Source organism: Excalfactoria chinensis, chromosome 1, assembly GCF_039878825.1.
Source record: "Excalfactoria chinensis isolate bCotChi1 chromosome 1, bCotChi1.hap2, whole genome shotgun sequence".
NCBI classification, from domain to species: Eukaryota; Metazoa; Chordata; class Aves; order Galliformes; family Phasianidae; genus Excalfactoria; species Excalfactoria chinensis.
This window is the reverse complement of record NC_092825.1, coordinates 66,905,192-66,924,516: the sequence shown is the minus strand read 5'-3', so window position 1 is coordinate 66,924,516 and position 19,325 is coordinate 66,905,192. Positions and strand designations below refer to the sequence as shown.

Sequence of the window (19,325 nt, the reverse complement as noted above, 5' to 3'; positions counted from 1 at the left end):
GTGCATACAGGGAGGTTATTTCAAAGTAAAATACAGCACGAGGATTTATGGAGCTATAAATTCTTGGCAGGATGGTAAACTATTCTCCACAACTGCTTCATTAACTACACAGCTCAAAGTACTCCTTGTATCCTTGTATAGATTTAGAACGCTACATAGGTATCAATTTTATTTTATTTTATTATTATTTATTTTTTTTTTCAGGAAAAAGTGGCTTTTATCTGTGTAGGAGGAAGCTCATATATACTTCTTAGCTATCTTTTTATTCAGTTTACAAGAAAAAAAACAAGTGCATTCCAGAAGTTTAAGAACATATATTTGACTGTGATGGCCATTTTTCAGAATAATTTATTTGTACCATGATTTATTACCTTTCTCTTCTCCATCCCACTTAATGTGCTCCACTCTGCTTTCTGTAAAAGTGCTTCCTCCATAATTGGAAATCCACCTGCATGTATGACTAAGTCTTTTTGCCTCTTATTTATATTTGTATTGCAGTAGTACTTAGAGGCTTTATTTATAGATTTATATATCTCTATTGTTTATGTGGCTATATATAGCTTTCTCCTCTGATCCATGTTATCAAAATTTCTGAGCATAAGCCAATAGTTGATTTATTTTCCCAGTATGGAATTATTGTGACTAAGGTGCTATTATTCCACATCTTCCCAATGGAAAATTAAGAAATAAAGGACCGATTTATGCTTCCTCACAAGAAAATCCCAAGGACTGCATAGGATCAGTGTGTTGACATCCACACTACTGAACTTTTTTGCTTATTTTAAGAATGACTTAGATACATCCTTATTGCACAAGGCACCCTTGGGAAGAACTGCCCCACGCATTCTTGCTGCATGCCACAGCCCCTTTTTGACTGTTCTTGACATGAATCTGTATCCATCTGGGAATCCGTGTCCATCTGGATCTATATTCGTATGCTTCATACAATCAGAAATCATAGAATCATGGAATATCTCAAGTTGGAAGAGACTTTCAAGGGTCACCACTCCTGACTCCACAGGGGACCACCCCAAATTTAAACCCTATGTCAGAGTGCATCATTCTTCTTGAATTCTGGCAGCTCAGTGCCATGACCACCCCTGGGCAGCCTGTTTTAGGGCCTGACCAACTTTTCCTAATTCCCCCAACCTGGCCCTCCCTTGACACAACTCTATGCCATTCCCTTAGGTCCTGACAATGGCACCAGGGAGCAGAGACCAGCGCTGCTCATGCGCTCCCCTGATCCTCTACTGAGAAAGCAGAAGGCTGCTGTGAGGCCTCCCCTCAGCCTCCATTTCTCTAGGTTGAATAAACTGAGGGACCACTCCTCATACTTCTTGTGTTCTAGACCCATCCTCATCTTCACAGCCCTCCTTTGGATGCTCTCTAATAATTTTATATCCTTCTTATATTGTGGCACCCAAACTTTCACACAGTGCTTGAGATGAGGCTGCACCATCCACAGAGCAGCTCCTGATTACAGGCTTCTTTTAAGTATCAGAAGTCTGCAATAAGGTCTTCCCAGAGCCTTTTCTTCTCCAGACTGAATAAGCCCAGCTCTCTCCTCCCATCTCCTTAGGAGAGGTGCTCCAGCTGTCTTAGCATTTTCATGGCCCTCCTCTGGACCCACTCCAACAGTTACATGTCTTTATTGTGCTAGGGGCCCCGTGTTTGCCACAGTACTCCAGAAACGGCTTCATGATGGCAGAAGGAGAGGGACAGGCTGCTGGCCACTTGCCCTGCTGGCCACCTGTCTTTTAATGCAGCCCAGGTTAAGCTGGCCTTCCTAGCCACAAACACACACTTCTGGCTCATGTTCATCTTTTTGTTCACCAGGACTCTCAAGTCCTTTTTGCCAGGACTGTTTTTTATGAGTTCTTCTCCCAATCTGTACAAATATCTCTGGGATTGCCTTGACCCAAGTGGAACACCTTCCACTTGGCCTTGTTGAACCACATTCATTTCACATGGGACCACTTCTCAAACTTGCTTAGGTCACTTTGAATGATGTCCCTTCCTTCTATCTTATCGACTGCACCAGTGACCTTGGTGTTGTCAGCAAACTTTCTGAGGGTGAATCTCCTCAAATATGAACAGGGGTTTGGTCTTCTGTTAGGAACAAATTAGCACCCTTAGCTATCTGTTTCTTTTAGTTGATGTGAGGAACTTGGTGTGATATTAGTATTCTATTACAAATAACAATACATGAGAGAACTGCATAAAAAGCCTGTCAGTAAGATTTTGAACAGGCAAGCTCACCAGTGAAGTTATGGTGCTGCCTTTGCCATTGTGAGCTGTACGCAGAGGAATTTGACATACAGGCTAACTAGACAGAGCTAGAAGAACCTGTCAAAAGTACCTAAGAATCAAAATCCTCCTCTGGGATTCCAGTTCATAGAGTCATAGAATATCCTGAATTGGAAAGGACCTACAAGGATTATTAAGTCCAACTCCTGGCTTCATGCAGTTTCGCTCAAAGATCCAACCCTTTGAGAGCTTTGTCCAAATGCTTCTTGAACTCCAACAGGCTTGGTGTCATGTTCTGAAGGACAGCCACAAGGACAGGGAATTTTTCATCACGGCTTTGCTGAGAGAGCTAAGTTCTCTAAAGTACTTGCTGTCCTGAATTCCATTGGCAATTCTGCTCACTGTGTTTGAGCCCAAGCGTCTTGCCTGTGATCACATGGACACCCTGATGGAGCAGAGAATTGAAGTAGAGTCTTAAAAGCCTGTTAACCACTTGCTTAGACTTCCTTCTTGGTCTCCATCTGTTGGAGAGCATGTCTCCTAAGGACCATTTGATGTAAGCAGGCAAGGCAGACTTTGAGGAGGAACCAGAGTATGGAGACACGAAGTGACTTCTGAAGGCACATAGCAGAATCACAGAATCGCAGAATGGCCCAGGTTCGAAGGGACATCAAGGATCATGAATTTCCAACCCCTCTGCTACAGGCAGGGCCACCAACCCAGGAAAGAGTCCAGGTCCATCTATCACCACCCTGTCTTTAGACCACTGCACCACAGCTCTAAGTCTTTCATAGAGGTGTTGGACACACTGTGAATATGACTAGGACAAAGACATTGCAGTGCTTTTTGTATGGGATCTCAAAGAGCTCAATATCACAAATTCAGTCTCTTTGATAGCTTTAAGGTATGTTAATATTCAGTTTAAAGCACATCTCATCTTTTCGTAGCTCTAAGGCATTTAATGTTCATGATGTCTTTGTAAATGTAAAAAAAGAGAGGTGGTTCAGCCAAATTAAATTATTAATAAAAGGCAAAATAATGGGAAACTCCATGAATTCAAAGCCCCACACAACATCTATTGATACACGTTCTGTTGCAGGGGCTTTACTAACTTCCAACTCTACCATTATAATGTTGTAAAAAGCATGGTAGTTTTAGGAAATGAATTACAGAGAGAGTGTGACACATTCTGCTTCATTTACACCATCTTAGCTACAGCTTTATTAAGGTAGATACATGAATTTACTCCATATTTAAATATGGGTAGCCTAAGAGCAGGATTTGGCCTTACTACTCCAATATATACTGTGTAAAAGCACTTTAAAATTTGTATTTCTCGCTAAATAGCATAAAATTGCATCCTTTCAGGTTAATTAATCCGTATTGCAATGCTGGTTGCTGTTGATGGGATATGTAAATGTCAGATTCAGAATAAGCACTTAAGCTTCCTGGTTATAAATGGATTCCTTTCAAATATCCTAGTCATATTTATATGGTCAGTATACCTAAAGTACGTGGATTTCTGCATTTCTCAGTCTGCATTTTTATTTGGTCTGCAATGGGCTCAAACACCTACCAGTGTGAAAGACTGGCTAAAGACAATCACAACCAAATAAAAGTATTAGCCCCAACATGGTATTCCTTACCTAGCCAAAAATGTCTAGGGAAGGCAATGGAGTATTCAGTAGGAAAGGATAAGCAGGAATGAACTCACACTATGTGTCTGATACCTGATCTGGGAGTAACCTTTCCCATTTTATTTCTGTGGAGACCATCAAGCATACCAGGAAACAAAAGGAACTCCCAGTTTTGGAGTGTATACTGCAGTTCTGTCTTCTGCAACATGCATGTCACTGAATATCCCCCTCTGCAAGTTATTGTGAACAGGGATGTAGATCTGGATATGCTGCTATAGGGTTTCTTGGAATAGATTTCCCTTCTGCAAGCGTCTGGGAAGAGTGCCTACTGAAGAACATGAGCAGGAGGAGGCAACTAAAGGTGCTTTCATTTTGTCAGTGACTCCTGAAAAGCTTTTTGGTCTGCTTGTGTATCATCTAGGGCCTTATATACAGATCAGAAGTAATAAAAGAATCAACCAAAAGAGAAAGGAGGGAAATGCATTTGCTTGAATTTCATGCCTTTTCCTGGAAGCTACTTTAACTTCCTAATACTGAAAGTCTTAAAGCGTAGAACTGTATAGGCAACCCTCTAATGAAAGTTTCTGTGATGTTTTTACACACTGTTACGTAGCATCCACATAAACAATGTTCGGAGTCCCCTATTCTAATGCTAAGAGTTTATAGCGCATTATTGTTTTGATGCTAATCAGAGTAGTTCCCATGGAGAGCGTTGACTCACTTCAGAACACCAAAGAATGCTCTAAAAATTGTAATACACTATAGCTATTTTGTTGTAATTGGAGGCTGTCTATGCTTCACAGAAATTACCAGGCAAGCATTCTTGAAAATGTCAGAATTTTCAAGTTAGTTCTATTTAAAATGGGGAATTAAGAATGCAAGGGGATGGACAGAAAATTTGAGGGCTGTGTGATTCAAACTTTAAGTGCAGTTTGTAATAATGAAAGATGATCAACCTTGGGGGTGGGGAAATCATCTCTTAGGCTTTCTAAATTACAGGATGCATAAAAACATCCACTTACTCCACACGTACTGCTACTTTAATAAAAGGCGGCACTTTAGGAAATGAAACGCTTTGGAGTATAGCCAAACATCTTAGTTCTATTTATCGTCAAAAGATGTTTTTGTTTCATTATCCGTGGAGTTTACAGGGTAGTTGAATGGTTTACAGGAATTTGAGTGTCTGATACCAGACTACAAACTCAATTTATCTTCTTTCAATGTTTCTGTTGTAAATACAAACATTATAATATTTCCTGTTGGCGTTGTAACTGTATCAGGATTTGGCAATAGGTCAGCTGTTAATCTCATAATGTGTATCTGAGCCTGTATTTAAATTAATTGGAGGACTGTAACAGAAAATACTGCTCTTAAATTATTTTATGTATAACTAGCAGAGGAAGAGACAGAAAGAGAGAGAGCATAGATGCTGTAAATACAGTGTGCTGATGAATACTCAAGTGGTAAATAGAAATATCTTAGAAGTCATTCCTGACAGTAATAAAGGCAGCAATTTGATTTCATCTGTGGATAATAAACTGGTTTCACATAGCAATAAACGTGGTGCTTATGTTTTATTAATATTTATTAGCACTTATTGATGTTAGGGTTTAGTTGTTATCTTTTCTTCACATCACAGCCATTTTATAAAAAAAAAAATCAAGTTAAATTGCTACACAATAAGCAATTAAAACTGTTTGTATATGTGAGTGAGAGAGAAATAAAATCTGTCTATGGAGATACTGCTATATGGAAGGCCAGACCTTCAGTGCATAGGAATCTACAGAGTTGTGCTCAAAGAAATGGAGTTATGTGGGTTTATAGCAGCTAAAATACTTGCTCCCTGAATGCCTGTAAGCATTGTTCTGCTTTTTATGTCATAATTATTTGTATGGGATTCCTGTTATTTATATATTTTTGAATTCATTGACTCTGAGCAGTGTCTGAGATCATGCTTAACATTCAGTAGTTTTTTGTGTGACGTGTGAAGGATTGGTACCTTGAAGGACATTGTGAGTCAGAGAGGGATCTGATCCAAATTTAACCAAATTTGTTCTTCTCTAAATTTAGAGATTAGCTGAATAACAAGACAGATATATTTCAGTTTCCATCAGTGACAAGGACAGTGTTGGCGGATGGCTGTTAACAGCTAGATTGTGTATTTTTGATACTCATATGTGTATGTGTGTGTGGGGGGGAAAAGACTAGCTACTAACTTTTATTTATCATAAGCCTGTTTCTTCTTTGGCTGCTTTTAAATCATTCTTAGGTTTGATCTTGCTTTGGTACAGATAATGCTTGTGCAGGAGGTGTTCTGTAGATTAGCATCATATTTTTTTGCTCTCCAAGTAGGAAGGCTTGCACTGAACTTGGATTTTTATCAGTATGAACTCTGAAATGTAAACGCTTTTTAAATAGGCCAGATACCAGACAAGGTAAGAGAAACTCTTTTGTTGATCTTACAATCAGGTTTCAGTATCCTAATTTCAGAGAACAGGTTCAAATCTTGTCCTGCAGCTGACCATGACCCCAAGTTTAACTTTACCATGTGTATAATTTGTGTCTTCAGTAGAATTAATCCTGTGCTTGTAACTGAGTTTGTATATTCCTGCATTTCTCTGCTGAGATCTTAATCTTTTTGATTATTCTAATTCATTGCCCAAATATTGTCCTTAGAGATTTGGCCAGTGAAAGCAAGAACAGTTAATTAATTAATGGGGATAACTGTTTTTAACTCAGTCAGGTCCTTATTATAGACTTCTGCTTAGCCTGTTCCTTGTGTTGATTTTATTAAGACTCCAGTTCAGCAACTGTCATCAGATTTGCACATACAGTGCTGGATTGTGATATTACAAACAATTTGATTGCTGTGTCCCTCGCTGAATCAAAGATGACTGGCTACATTAGAAATAAGTTAGTTTTTTTTTACTGAACTAGCAGTGATTTAATTGGTAAATGCTAGAAAGGGGCTGACAACTTTGATAAAATTAAAGTAGCATTGTATTTCCTGTAGTTTGCTGAAGTGGTAATGATGATTTAAGGATCTCATCTGCATGTTTACCCCTTATGTGCATAAAATGATCACAGCAGTCATCCTTACTTAATTTAATGTGATACATTTTTCTCTTTCAGGAGCGAGTTTGCCAAAATGTTAAGAAAAGACAGCTATTTTAGCATAACAGTAATGAGAATCTGATAGAAATTTGGCAGGGATACTACAAGATATGACCAGAGAAGACTCTATGTGGTGATGAATTAGCAGTTGCTCTAATAAAATCCTACTACCCTACTTACTGATTTCACAGTGTTTACTTCAGAATGAAGCATGACATCACTCACTTTTCCCTGCCCTTATCCTTTCAAAATATCCAGACAACAATCTGTAGTCTACTGGCTCATATAACTTCTTAACATTTCTTGTTGTGTTGGATATTGGACACTCCATTTGTTAGTATTGCTGGAAAAGTCCAACCTTCCTAAGAAGGACAAGCAGCTAAGAAGCTACGGGTCTCTGCTGTATCTGTATTCTTAATGTGGCTAAAAGCCAAAGTAGGTGGCTTTCAGTGACACCACAATGTTCAGAGTGCTTACTCTTAGTTCTCAGGTCTTGAGGGATATGGGATCAAACTGGTTCCTTGTCCAACATGTTTCTGTATTTAGAAGTTATTATGTAGTATCAACATCAATGTGTGTCTTGATAGGCAATCTTTTCTCATTACATGCTTTAATAAGTTGCAGTTCATATGTCTGTTCACGAACAAAATATGATTCAACAAATTCTATGAGTGAAGGAGTGTGATGTGGAATGTCAGTCAGCCTGAAAAATTAAAATAAATGATTGGTAGTAAAGTTAGCTCCCTGGCAGTTTATGTGGATTTGAGATACCATAGTCTAATTAATTAATTAATTAAATACATTTCCCCCTTTTGCTTTTGGAAATGACTGTGGATTGGAGTCCTGATCTCTGCAGTGATATCCGTGTGGATACACACACAGACCTTCACTAGACTGAATCATGGTTTGTAGATGTGTTCGTTGTGCTGCTTTTATGAAGACTTTGTTGGCTAAATACATGAGCTGAAAACACAGGACTTACTTTCTCCCTTTTTCTTTTGTTTTTAACAAAACATTTATACTGGATCTTCAAAAATACCACACTGCTGAAGTGAATTGAACTGTCTTGAGCTCAGAATTCAAAACTCTCATACATACAGTGTATAATATATGTTTCTACATGTATGTATGTTCATTCATGTATGAATTTGCCAAATCCAGTTACTATCTGTACAAATCGACATAGAAGATCAGGCTTTCTTTTTGGATCCTTGAAGGATCACCTACATTTTTAAGTGAATTCTATAGAGTTTATCACCTTCCAAAACTGAAAAATGTGCTGTATTCTTTTCTTTTTCTTTTATTTACTGTAATTTATTTATTTATTTATTTTAATGAGAAGAAGGCACCTAAATAACACTACAAAGATTTTGCACAGCTGCAGTCCCTGAACTGTGGAATACCTAAGTTAAGAATTCAATAAGAACAGTAATTCAGCCATGTTGTACTAAGGCAGTATTTCCCACTGGGTTTGTTGATGGGCAGGTGGCTCAATATTGCTGAGAAGCCTGCCTGAAAAATAAATACAGCAATCTTATGGGATGTTATGTACATTCAGATGAACATTTCTTGGTAAAGTTATTGCTTCCTTTCTTCTAACTATTTTAACAGTAAAATTATAAGATCAGTCACATTTAAGCATGCTTAATGTGGATTCGGGGCAAAGACTTAATGCTCCTTCCCCAGGCTCATGCTCAAAGAGGTTACTTTTGGTAACAACATGCAGTCACGATAGCTGAGTTGATCAAATAGATTGCTTTCTTTAGGAAGGTTGGCACTGTCAGGCCATTTCTCTTTTCCCCTGCTTTTGTGTTTCTTATTCCCCCTCCCCCTCCCTAAATAGGAAACATTGCTCTTCCCCTTGCCTTCATTTTGTTGCTTTCTTCCTCACCTAATTCAAACAGCAAAAAACTTTCTTTAAGCTGGTTAGCAAGCTGAATTAGCACTTCTATGGGTCTGACAAAAAGGACTGTGTGGCAGTGAGCAATAAGATCGTCTCAAGCTGTCACTCCCCTCGCGTTTCCAGAGTGACTGAAGAATGCATAATAAAAATCAGAGCCTGAACTGCTAAAGCGGCTCGAAGCCCTTTGGGTGGAATGATGTGGTAGGCACTCTTCATTTCTCCTAGCTGCTGAGAGCCTGTGTGGGCCATTCCAACAGGCAGGGATTCTTCAGTAAGTACAGAACAATGGTCATTTCTCCCTTTATTTTTCTTCCCACCACCTTCTCATCCCAGCCTTTATATCCTGCAATAGGGATGCAGTAGCAGTGCCTTTGCTGCCGTGCCTCTGCTGGAGGTTTTGTTCCTGCTCGAACTAGCTTGAAAGAAGCAAGGCTCTGCTGTACCTACACTTTATCCTTTAATGAAAAAATACTTTCAGAGACAGTGAACAGAGAGTAAGTGATTTGAAGGCATTAGTCATTAAAAACAACATCAACCTAGAACAGTTTTGGAGTTTAACAGCAAATCCTATGAATAAACTGTGCAACATACTCTAGGTATGATCACAGCAGCAGAGCTGTGTAGTGCAGCTCAGTTTACTCATTTGTGCAGGAGGTGGAGACAATTAATTGGATATGATTTCTGAATAATGCTCTAAGCCACAGAATAGGTATGTTCATGTTAATGCAGTTTGCATAGCTTTCTTTTTAAATAAACTTAGATTATTATCTAATGATTAAAGAAAAATGCTGACTGTTTCTTTTGATAAAAATAGCAGTGTCTTAAAAAAAAAAAAAAAAAAAGATGCTAATCAGTAAATAAGGTGATGGAAGCTGTGTTTAAAGAGAGGTATTTGGTGCAGCTCTCCATCCTCTTGTGGAAGGAGGCATGGAGCTTCTAAAGCAGGAAAGGCATTAATTTCATGCAACATATTTTTCCTTTGCCAGAACACTTGTCTACAGTGTTGTCAAACTGAGTTTGTGTATCCAAGGGGATGTGCAAGTGGCAAGAAGTGGAAAGAGTTCTCTAAGTCTGAACACTGTGAAATAGCAGTAGATTAAGTGGTGCCCTGAAAAGCCTCAGAGCTGTGGTGACAGCAGAAAATTCTACTTTCCCTCTGCATATGCCTCTCTGATATATCCAATTAGCTCTGCTACCACCTGTGGACTTCCTTGCTGATGAGAACCAATGAAGAATTTGGTTGCATGGTTGTGCTCACAACAGATTTGGGATTTAGAGAGATGCCATGGCTGGTGCTGCTTGGTCTGGTTATTGGGCCAAGAATTAGGCAGTGGAGCAGTTGCAGGCTTCTTGGGAACAAAAGCATCAGGCATGGCCTGAGTCACTGTTAATTGGCTGTAGTGGAGGGTGGGTTTTAACGCGCTGAGGTAGTGTCTCGCTCTCACTGTCTAGTATAAAACAGTAAGACCTGTGCGCACGTGTGTGAGGTTAGTGAGTTCTGAGTGGAGAGAAAGGAAATGGGTAAAATAAACACTTTGAAGAGCTGGAGAAGAAATCTTTGTATTTCTATGAAATTCCAGTTAAATCGCTGCTTACACCTAATTTGTGCCTGAAGTGCAGTATCTGGAATACAGTCCAAGTGTGAAACTAAAGCATGTCATTATTTCATCAGATTATTGGAAATACCATAGAGAGAGATTTCACTATACTTTGAACATCATGAATGATTCCCATGAATTTTTGCTACAAGTTTGGTCCAAAAGGGAAAGAAAAAATACTTATGTGCATATATCTTGCAGAAATCTCAGTTACTTCTAAGCACACAGTGCTTTTACTGGATGATTATATGGAAAAATAAAAGTGTTCCACTGTTTAAGTTAGCTAGAGAACAGTAACTATCCACGATTATTGAGCAAAGGCGCAGTAAGTTTGAAGTCAAATGAACTTGGAGGTTGCATACCGTGCTTGGCTTTTATATAAAGCAAGCTCAAGGTTGAATGCAGCATTCAAGTTGTAAAATGGATGTAGAACGGGTAAAAAAACCTGCAATTACTTCAGTGACGATCCATTCAGGTTAAGAATTTTCATCTTTGCAGTTGCCATAGCAATCTGTTCCCCTGTCACTACCACATTAAAAATCCATTCTGTAAAACTGTTGTTGCCAATATTGAACACATAACAGACAAAAGCACTTTTTTTAATAGCTTAGATATCTTATTTGCAATGGGAAGAAGACCTAGATCTTAAAAAGATGCATGTGTACCTAAGGAAAAAAAGAAGTATTTCTGTAGTACATTGTAGGAACACAATATTTGCGCTGCAGTATTTATGTCAGTATAAAATAGTTTGCAAATAATACAGTAATGCAGCGTCAATTGAACTCAAATAATTTGAACTCTTCTGCTAAGCTACAACAAACCCATATGTTCCCAAGTTAAGTATTTATTTTGGTAACATGCTGTAGCAGCAGGCTTTTGAAACTACATGGCTATTTAACCTTCTGCGACTCACTAAGTCTGATTCTCTTCAGGGATTGATTTCAGAGATTTCATCTGTACTGGCATAATTCAGGAATGTGAGTGGAGTTGTGTCTGCTAACAGTTCTATGTCTGTGATCTAAGCTGAAATTACTCCTCTACCTAGCTCATAAATGACTTTAGACGGATGTTGAATTGTAGGAACAGGTCCTTAAGCTTTTGTTAGTGCATCCAAATGAGGGGGAAAAAATTTGTAGTTCAAAGCTAATATATCAAGAGATGATCTGACAAATCTATTTACCAAAGCTGACTAAAATTTAAATATATTTTGGTAAAAAAGAGATACATACCTGTGTACTCATATGCAGAAAGACATTTATATGTATTTACTCAGGGTTAAGGTGCAGAAGTTCACTAAAATCACAAAGGAGCTCAACTGTGAATGTAAAAACTCAGGAACTGACTAAGTCATAAGATAACGAGTAGTAGAAAACTGAACATACAGCCCTTAGTCTGATCACCAACAATGTAAATCTCACCCCTATTTCTGGCTCAGCATCTCTAGTCTTTGTCCTTTAAATTTTTTATGTTCTGTCCGTACCATACTTCTTTGTTTTGTGTTTTATATCTTCCACTTGCCAATGTCCCTACACACTTCTGCCCCTCAGTTAATTCTGAGAGCCTGGATCAAGGGACAGTGTTGATTTGATTCACAAGAAGCATAGGAGGAGAAGATACAGCAAATAGATGCAATGCTGCTGAGCAGTAACAGAAGTAATGGTGAGAAATGATTTTATTTTCTAGCTGTGTTTGGCAGTATCTTCTAAATTTTCCTTTTTTTTTTTTTTTTTTTTTTTTTTTTTTTTTTTTTTTTACACAAGGTTAATGTGTTTTTTGTCCTTTAATTCCTTCACTTTTGAGGTATGTCATCTGAGGGTGATGCTGATGGTATGGCAGTAGAAGCTGAACCTTCCCACGAATACTCCATTGCATTTTGTTGCTGTGTGACAGATGGCAGCAGAGAGGCAGTCTGACAAAGTGGTGCCTGACATGGAAGTGTGTATGAAGCAAAGGCATGCAACTGAATTCCTCCATGTGGAAAAAATGGCATCCACTGACATTCATCAATGTGTGTTAAATGTTGATGGTGACCAAACCATGGATCTTAGCACAGTGAGGTGGTGGGTTATGCATTTCAATACTGGTAACAGTGACATGAAATCTAAGCCACATTCCAGACAGCCATGGAGATTTTCACGGACACAGCATGCAGGCTCTTGTTCACTGCTGACAAAAATGCATGGCTAATGGCAGTGACTATTTTGAAGAATACTGTTCTGTAGCTAAGAAATGTGCTCTACCAAATACTGTTATTGTATTTGATATAGTTTACATGGAAATAAATAGAAAGCATTGCTTTTGGAGCAACCTACATCCATATTATTTCACTTCTTTCTCTTCACCTGTTTTTGCAATTCAAAACGTGACCCTTCGGAACATTGCTCCTGGGTAACATTTACTCAAGAGCTTAGACTGCAGGTCTCCTGCTCTGTGAACTTGCTTGTTTGTAGGCAAATAGAAACTTGGCTCTTAATTTCCCCCCATCACTCCTCATTTTGGGTCTCTTAATACATTGTAGGTATTCCAGGGGTCAGCAGAAAAACCCAAGCAGACTTAGATAGAGGAAAGATTTGAAGTTATCTTTGACTTTTATAGACCTTTTTTATTAAAATGCTCAGAGCTGTAAATGTAGTAATAAGAAACTCGTTTATCTTGACAAAAGTGCTGCCATAAACTATTCAGCACTCATAAAATAACCTTTTAAATTATTGTTTCTGCTGGTATCGATAAATTCATACAAAGTGCTTAAAGGTCAGGCATTGCCAGAAAAATGTCTTTTCAGCTTGTTAATTAAAGGTTTATAAGAATGTGCACCAGCTTGCTCTTTGGACAAATTAGAAAAAGGGAAGGAGAAAATAAAACCCTGCATGGGTGGAAATTGAGGTGTGGAATTAGTGAGTGATGATTGTTCGATCCTTCTGTCTCAGCGTGGCAAGCCTGAACAATTTGGGAGTGAAAATAGTTGTCACTGACCTAAAAGACAGAGGAGTCAAATGTGACTCTGCATCAACTGATGAGATGACATTAATCAGCAGTGTGGATGAGACACTAGAAATAGGAAGTCTGACTTGGATTTCCACCTGTACAAAAGTTTAGCCCTTACAACATTATTTTGCTTCTAAATGTCTTTTTTTTTTTTCTTTTTTTTATCACTATAAATGGAGACAGTAATACTGAGTACCGTGAGATAAAAGATAAGATGTGTAATAGGAATGGTTTGGTTTTCTGTTGCTGAGTTCTGCTTCTACAGCATCTTGACCTATTTATTGTCCATGCTGAGAGACAATAACAAAGTAATGCAAGCAGTGAATATTAAGATAGATTCTTAAATAGACTCCTGTCTGAACTGAGATAAAAATTTTGAATTTCCCCTCAGCCATGTGATTTATGCACTGACACTGCTTGAATATTAACTAACAGGTCCTTACCATAAAAACATTTGTAAACAGTAAGTTGCATCTTTGTCACTGAAAATTTCATAACCCGAGAATGCCATCATTTGTTTTTGCTCTCTTGAGATCGCTGCAGAACTCCTACTTCAGAAAAATAAATCTGAAGAATTTTGTCAGGGCACAGGTGACAGAAGTAATGATAGTTCATTCCTCTGATGCCCACAGACAATGCATCCTGCCTTTGTTTTCAGGTGAAGCCAAGAGAACAGAGTAGAGCAGTTTTATGGTATTTTTTTGTTTCTTTTCATTCACATTCACAGCTCCATTGCTGTGTGTTTTTAAACACAGCAGAACTGGCACAGCAATGCTCCTAGAGGCTGAGATGAGCTCCTTTCTCAGAGGATAGAGGCATTCTATTCCTTTTTTCTCCTCCTGAGATTGATATTTGAAGTAGTACAAAAAAGGAGATTTGTTATGTGAAGTTTTTGTGCATCCTACCAGTTGATAACCACATCTTATCTAACTTCTGAGTAATTTGATTCTTATCTTTATAGTCAATTCCCAGTTTCATTCAGTGTCAGCACTTCTGATTTTGATACAAGGTATTCTGTTGGACAGTTTGAAAATGCTTGCAAATCCAGTCGTATCTGTAGGAATATGAATATCTAAATATGAGTTTTCAAGGTCTATGGTAGCATGTATAGGGAAGGTAAGCACTTAAGCCACACTTTAAGCATGACCTTCCTGAAGGAAGAACTTCATGTTACGGTTTGCAGTAGAGGGCTATGCTCAGCCCATGAGTAGTTGTGGTGTTTACAGGGAAAACTTGGGCTCACTTTATGCATTAACGGTGTTGAGATGGAGGGAAAATGTACATCATATTGTGTGATAAACTTTCAGATTATCTAATTTGAGTTTGTAAATTCCTTTTTGTTATTCATCATAAAAGCAAAACAACTGGGCTGAATTAATGTAGCCCATGGCAATATAAAGCAGAGAGTAGCGCTACATCTACTAAGAGGCCATACAGCAGATGGATTCTCAAGTTCTTCTTCCCACCATGAATTCCTCATGTCATCCTTCCCACTGTGTAAGGCCATTATATGGTAGACAGGGCAAACAAGCTGTTCATGCAGATACATATATTTTTTATATCCTTCCTGTTTTTGTCCCCTATGTCACTCTCTAGGGATAGCTGCAAGGAAACTTCCCCTTCTCTTCCTCACTTTTTTGACTGTACTCACGTGGGAAGGTAAAACTTACTAATTTTTGTGTTTTCAGGTAGAAATGCTTTGTGTTGTTTTTTTTTCCCCTCTTCGTCTCAAGACAAATTTTGGAATATATTTTTACATGGGCATGGACAGAGGGGTAATGATAATCTATGAGCACTCTGGAAAAATGATCTTGCATGCTTATAGCTATACAGTTCTCCTTGTTGGTCAACTCTGGCAATTTTTAAAATTTCTTGAAGATATAAAACCACACAACAAAATATCTCAAGGAAAGAGTAGCAACGTTGAAAATATAAACTGTGTGACAGGTTTATTAAAAATATTCTGCATGAAAATGCGTGGTATTCTTATCAAACACTGTAGTTAAAATGAAGCAGGGTATTTTATGACACTGATGTTGAAGTTTGAGAAGAACTCATCAACACGGTCCTAACACAGCCTCTCTTTGCTTGAGGTGACTTCATTATACTTTCATTTTTATTGACAAATTTCATTATCAGATTGCGATAACATAGCATATTTTATTTTGCTGGCTGTGATCCAATATCTTTGTTCTGAGGAGGCTTACATTCAGGTAAATTCACTTGAACTTGTTTTTCTTTTGTTATTAGCCATTTCTAGCAAACAAATACATTTTTTCAGGTTCGTTTTGTGTTTGTTTGTTTGTTTGTTTTTCCCAGTGACTATGTCTCCCATGATCTTACAAATGACAGCAATTAGGAAACATTGGATAGAAGTTATACAAACTTGTCTTAAGAATACTGGCCAGTTAACTAAAATATGAGCTGCATAAGAGGATCAGTGAGCGGAAAAAAGTAAAGGGAAAAAGGTAGGGATGTTCTTTAGATCTAAGACCCACCATTAAATTTGTGAGTTATCTATCCTTTTTGTTGAAGAAAATAAGTACAAGCTATTTACAACATTTCAGATCCAGTATTTCAGGAGCATTTGTGGGTGAGTCTTGAAAATGATCTACCATTCAGACTGTCTGAAATAGATATCATGCCTCTATCTATATCACTATAGATGGATGAAAAGTCAGCAAAGGAGTGGGACTGAACAGTCTCAGAGAATTTTTAGGGGGAGAGGGAGAATTTATGTGCATTTGATGGTATTACAAAAGCATGTTTTACTTGTTCTGTTGGTGTCCTTCTCTGTTCCTAAGTGAGAAACAATTTATTGGGTTTACAGGCTCTCTACTTAAAAAGTAAACTTTATGATAAATACAACAATTTTTATTTCGTCATTGGAGGAGCTACATCAGATCTCTTAAATAAGTTTTGAAGAAAATTGTTTTTGAAGAGAAGGGTGAATAAAGGGGGATGGTAAGCTGCTGCACCGGATCAAGTGGATACTGTCATAGAAGCATAGAATGGCCTGGGTTGAAAAGGACCTCAAAGATCATCTAGTTTCAACCCCCCTACTATGTGCAGGGTCACCAACCACCAGACCAGGCTGCCCAGAGCAACATCCAGCCTGGCCTTGAGTTCCTGTAGAGGTGGGCATCCACAGCCTCCTTGGGCAAACTGTTCCAGTGCGTCATCACCCTCTGTGTGAAAAATTTCCTCCTAATATCTAACCTAAACCTCCCCTGTCTCAGTTTAAAACAATTCCCCCTTGTCCTATCACTGTGTAAACAGTTGTCCCAGCTGAATGTTATATTACAGTGCATTAAAGCAGGTTTATAAATAGCTTTCCATTTTAATAATTCAGTACTTAATGTTTACTACAACCCAGTGAACTTCTCTTATGACCCTGGCTACCGTGTAATGCGTCATTGTTCTAGTGCACATTTTGAAGTCTCGTGATGGTGCCTTTCACCTTTCTTCGCATCTTCTGAAAACAAACCTAGACTGCTTCAGTTGCTGCCACCTGGTTGTTTGTTGTGTGTACCAAAAAGAAGAAAAGAAAAAAATAAGCACAATAATGAGGCACACCCTTTGCACTCATAGTTAGAAGATGCTTCAGGAAGGCACTGGCTTTAATGAACAGTTCTTTGAAGTGAGTTAAAGAGAAGGGAAAGTAACTCTTTACTCCAAGTGGATTGGGAAGGGAACCTTTGTGTAGAACAGATCCTGGGCAAGCTATACCTGTATTTTAAACTTTGTTCTACTGTTCTGTGTTGTTGTTTTTTTATCAACAGACTTTGGGAACTATCACTGCAGTGCCCATTAAGGTTCCTCAGGTCAGCTCCTTGCAGAGGTTGGCAGGACAAGGACCAGCAGTGCTACCTCAGGTACGAAATACAGTTCCATGCGTTGTTTTATATGTATTCAGCTGTGTTCCCATCTGGTGCCAAGGCCTGTGTAGGTTTGCACACTTGTTTGACTGAACAAATTTGGTAGATCCTGTATGTTATTAGGCAACTCACCTTTAGTGAGTTGAAAAGCAGAGCTATGATTTTCTCCAATTTGTGAAGAAAAGAAATACCAGATATATTTTGGGAGTATACTGTTAGCACAATGAAAAGTCATAAGAAATAAAAACAACTCAGACTCATTGTGAAAGAACAAAATACATATGGCAAACTGTAAATTTATGCTTTATAAAATGAATCACAAATCATAGATGCAAAAAACATGCAAATCTGTGATTGAAAATGGAGGTGGAAGTATTAACCTTTCTGTTCAGGATTTAGACTCAAACATTATTTTACTAACTTACTTAGTTTATCTCTCTTTATCCCAGTATAGTGTTTTGTCTCAACTAACCTGGATACCAGACTGAGAGTCTGTGTGAAAGTATTAGGCCATTTATGCTCAAAGTCTGAGACCCGAATTTTCTTTTCTAAATATCCAGCATAGTTTTTCCTTATCATTCACTTTGTTCCCCATTTCAGCCCTTCTCCTTAAAAGCATTAGATGTCATTTTCAACATGTGTCTTATTGCAGTGGTTATCTTTTCAGAGTCATGATTATTAAGTGCAGATGTATTTCTCTTTGCATAGCCCTCAGAGGTCTATTTTTCATATTCAAACATTTTTCTAACACTGAAGTCAATGTTAGGTCTTCCTATTGTTCCTTTATTTATTTATTTATTTTCCCAATATTTTCTTAGTGGCAGAATCTAGTAGCAGATCTGTGAACTAAGTCTGCCTGGAGGAAGGAGTATTTGTATTTTCAAGATAAAGTTCTTAAATTCTCTCTTTAAATTACATTTTATAGAAAACAAAGCTGTGAACATAACGTGAAGGTCATAGTTTTCTTATCAAGTTCGAGTCTTTGCTTTTCAGCTGTTCTTATGGCATAATGACGCATTGACTCTTTGCCATTTTGGGGTGTCAAAGATGAGCAGATTATTCCTGGAAATAGATGAAGTTCAAGATCAGTGGAAAGACCCGTAACAGGGACTTAAATTATTGTTAAGGTTATGTTCTAGCAGTGGTGATGGCATTGCAAATGCTGCACTTAGAGAAGCATCAATGTTCTTATACTTCTGTTAAATAGAAAAAATTTTCCTTCAGTGTTAGATTCAGTTTTGAAGAGTTGAGAAAAGTGGAATGATATGTTTTCTTTCTATCTTTCTCTTGAACTCATGGCATTATTTGTATTTCTCTTTTTTCATTTGTGTTCTAGAACAGTCTTTAATTTCATGCCTGTTTATGCAATTTCACTTTGTATTAATGAAATATCAATGCTTCTGCAGCAGCCCTGGGCCATAGTTTACTAGATTTTCTTTTAACACAGATAACATTGGAAATAACCACACAGCAATCTCACTTCTATCAGAACTAAAACTAAAGTATGCAGCTGCATAGAAGACCTCATTATCAGGAGTACTTGTGTTCTATGTGTTTTCTGAGTTTTCGCAGGCCTAGATCTTGTTCAGCAATAGCCTCCCCCACTTGCAAGCTGTCTCTTCTGCAGCTCATCGTGGTCTATATGTTCATCTCCTGCTCAAAGCCTGCAAAGAAGTTTAAAATTTCCACACCATTTCCTGCAGGAGAACTCCCCCAGCCACCAAAACTTTCTGCTTGATGTTTAAAGAGATCAAGTTTTCATTTTGAAATTGTTTTAGAAATGAAGGAATGTTTAGTATCTTCCAGGAAGAGCTCAAAAACGTGCTGAACCAAGTCCTGTCACAATCCATATCCCCTTGGCTACTGTGCATCAGTTTTGGTTACAGGGCAGGCTGACTACTAATCTCATTTTGTCCCTCTTGGGTGACCTGCATAGCTTGCGCACCTTGCTCTGAGTTAGTGG

General features: G+C 38.1%; 1 protein-coding gene across 3 annotated transcripts in view; it reads left to right on the top strand.

Moving 5' to 3' along the window:
• PHF21B (PHD finger protein 21B) overlaps positions 1-19,325 on the top strand; it is a 158,272-nt gene that overhangs the window by 98,536 nt on the left and 40,411 nt on the right. For all 3 annotated transcript variants that reach the window (XM_072326395.1, XM_072326394.1, XM_072326393.1), the window contains one exon: positions 17,267-17,359. In XM_072326395.1, coding sequence (XP_072182496.1) covers positions 17,267-17,359 — 93 coding nt within the window. The remainder of the gene's footprint in view (positions 1-17,266; positions 17,360-19,325) is intronic.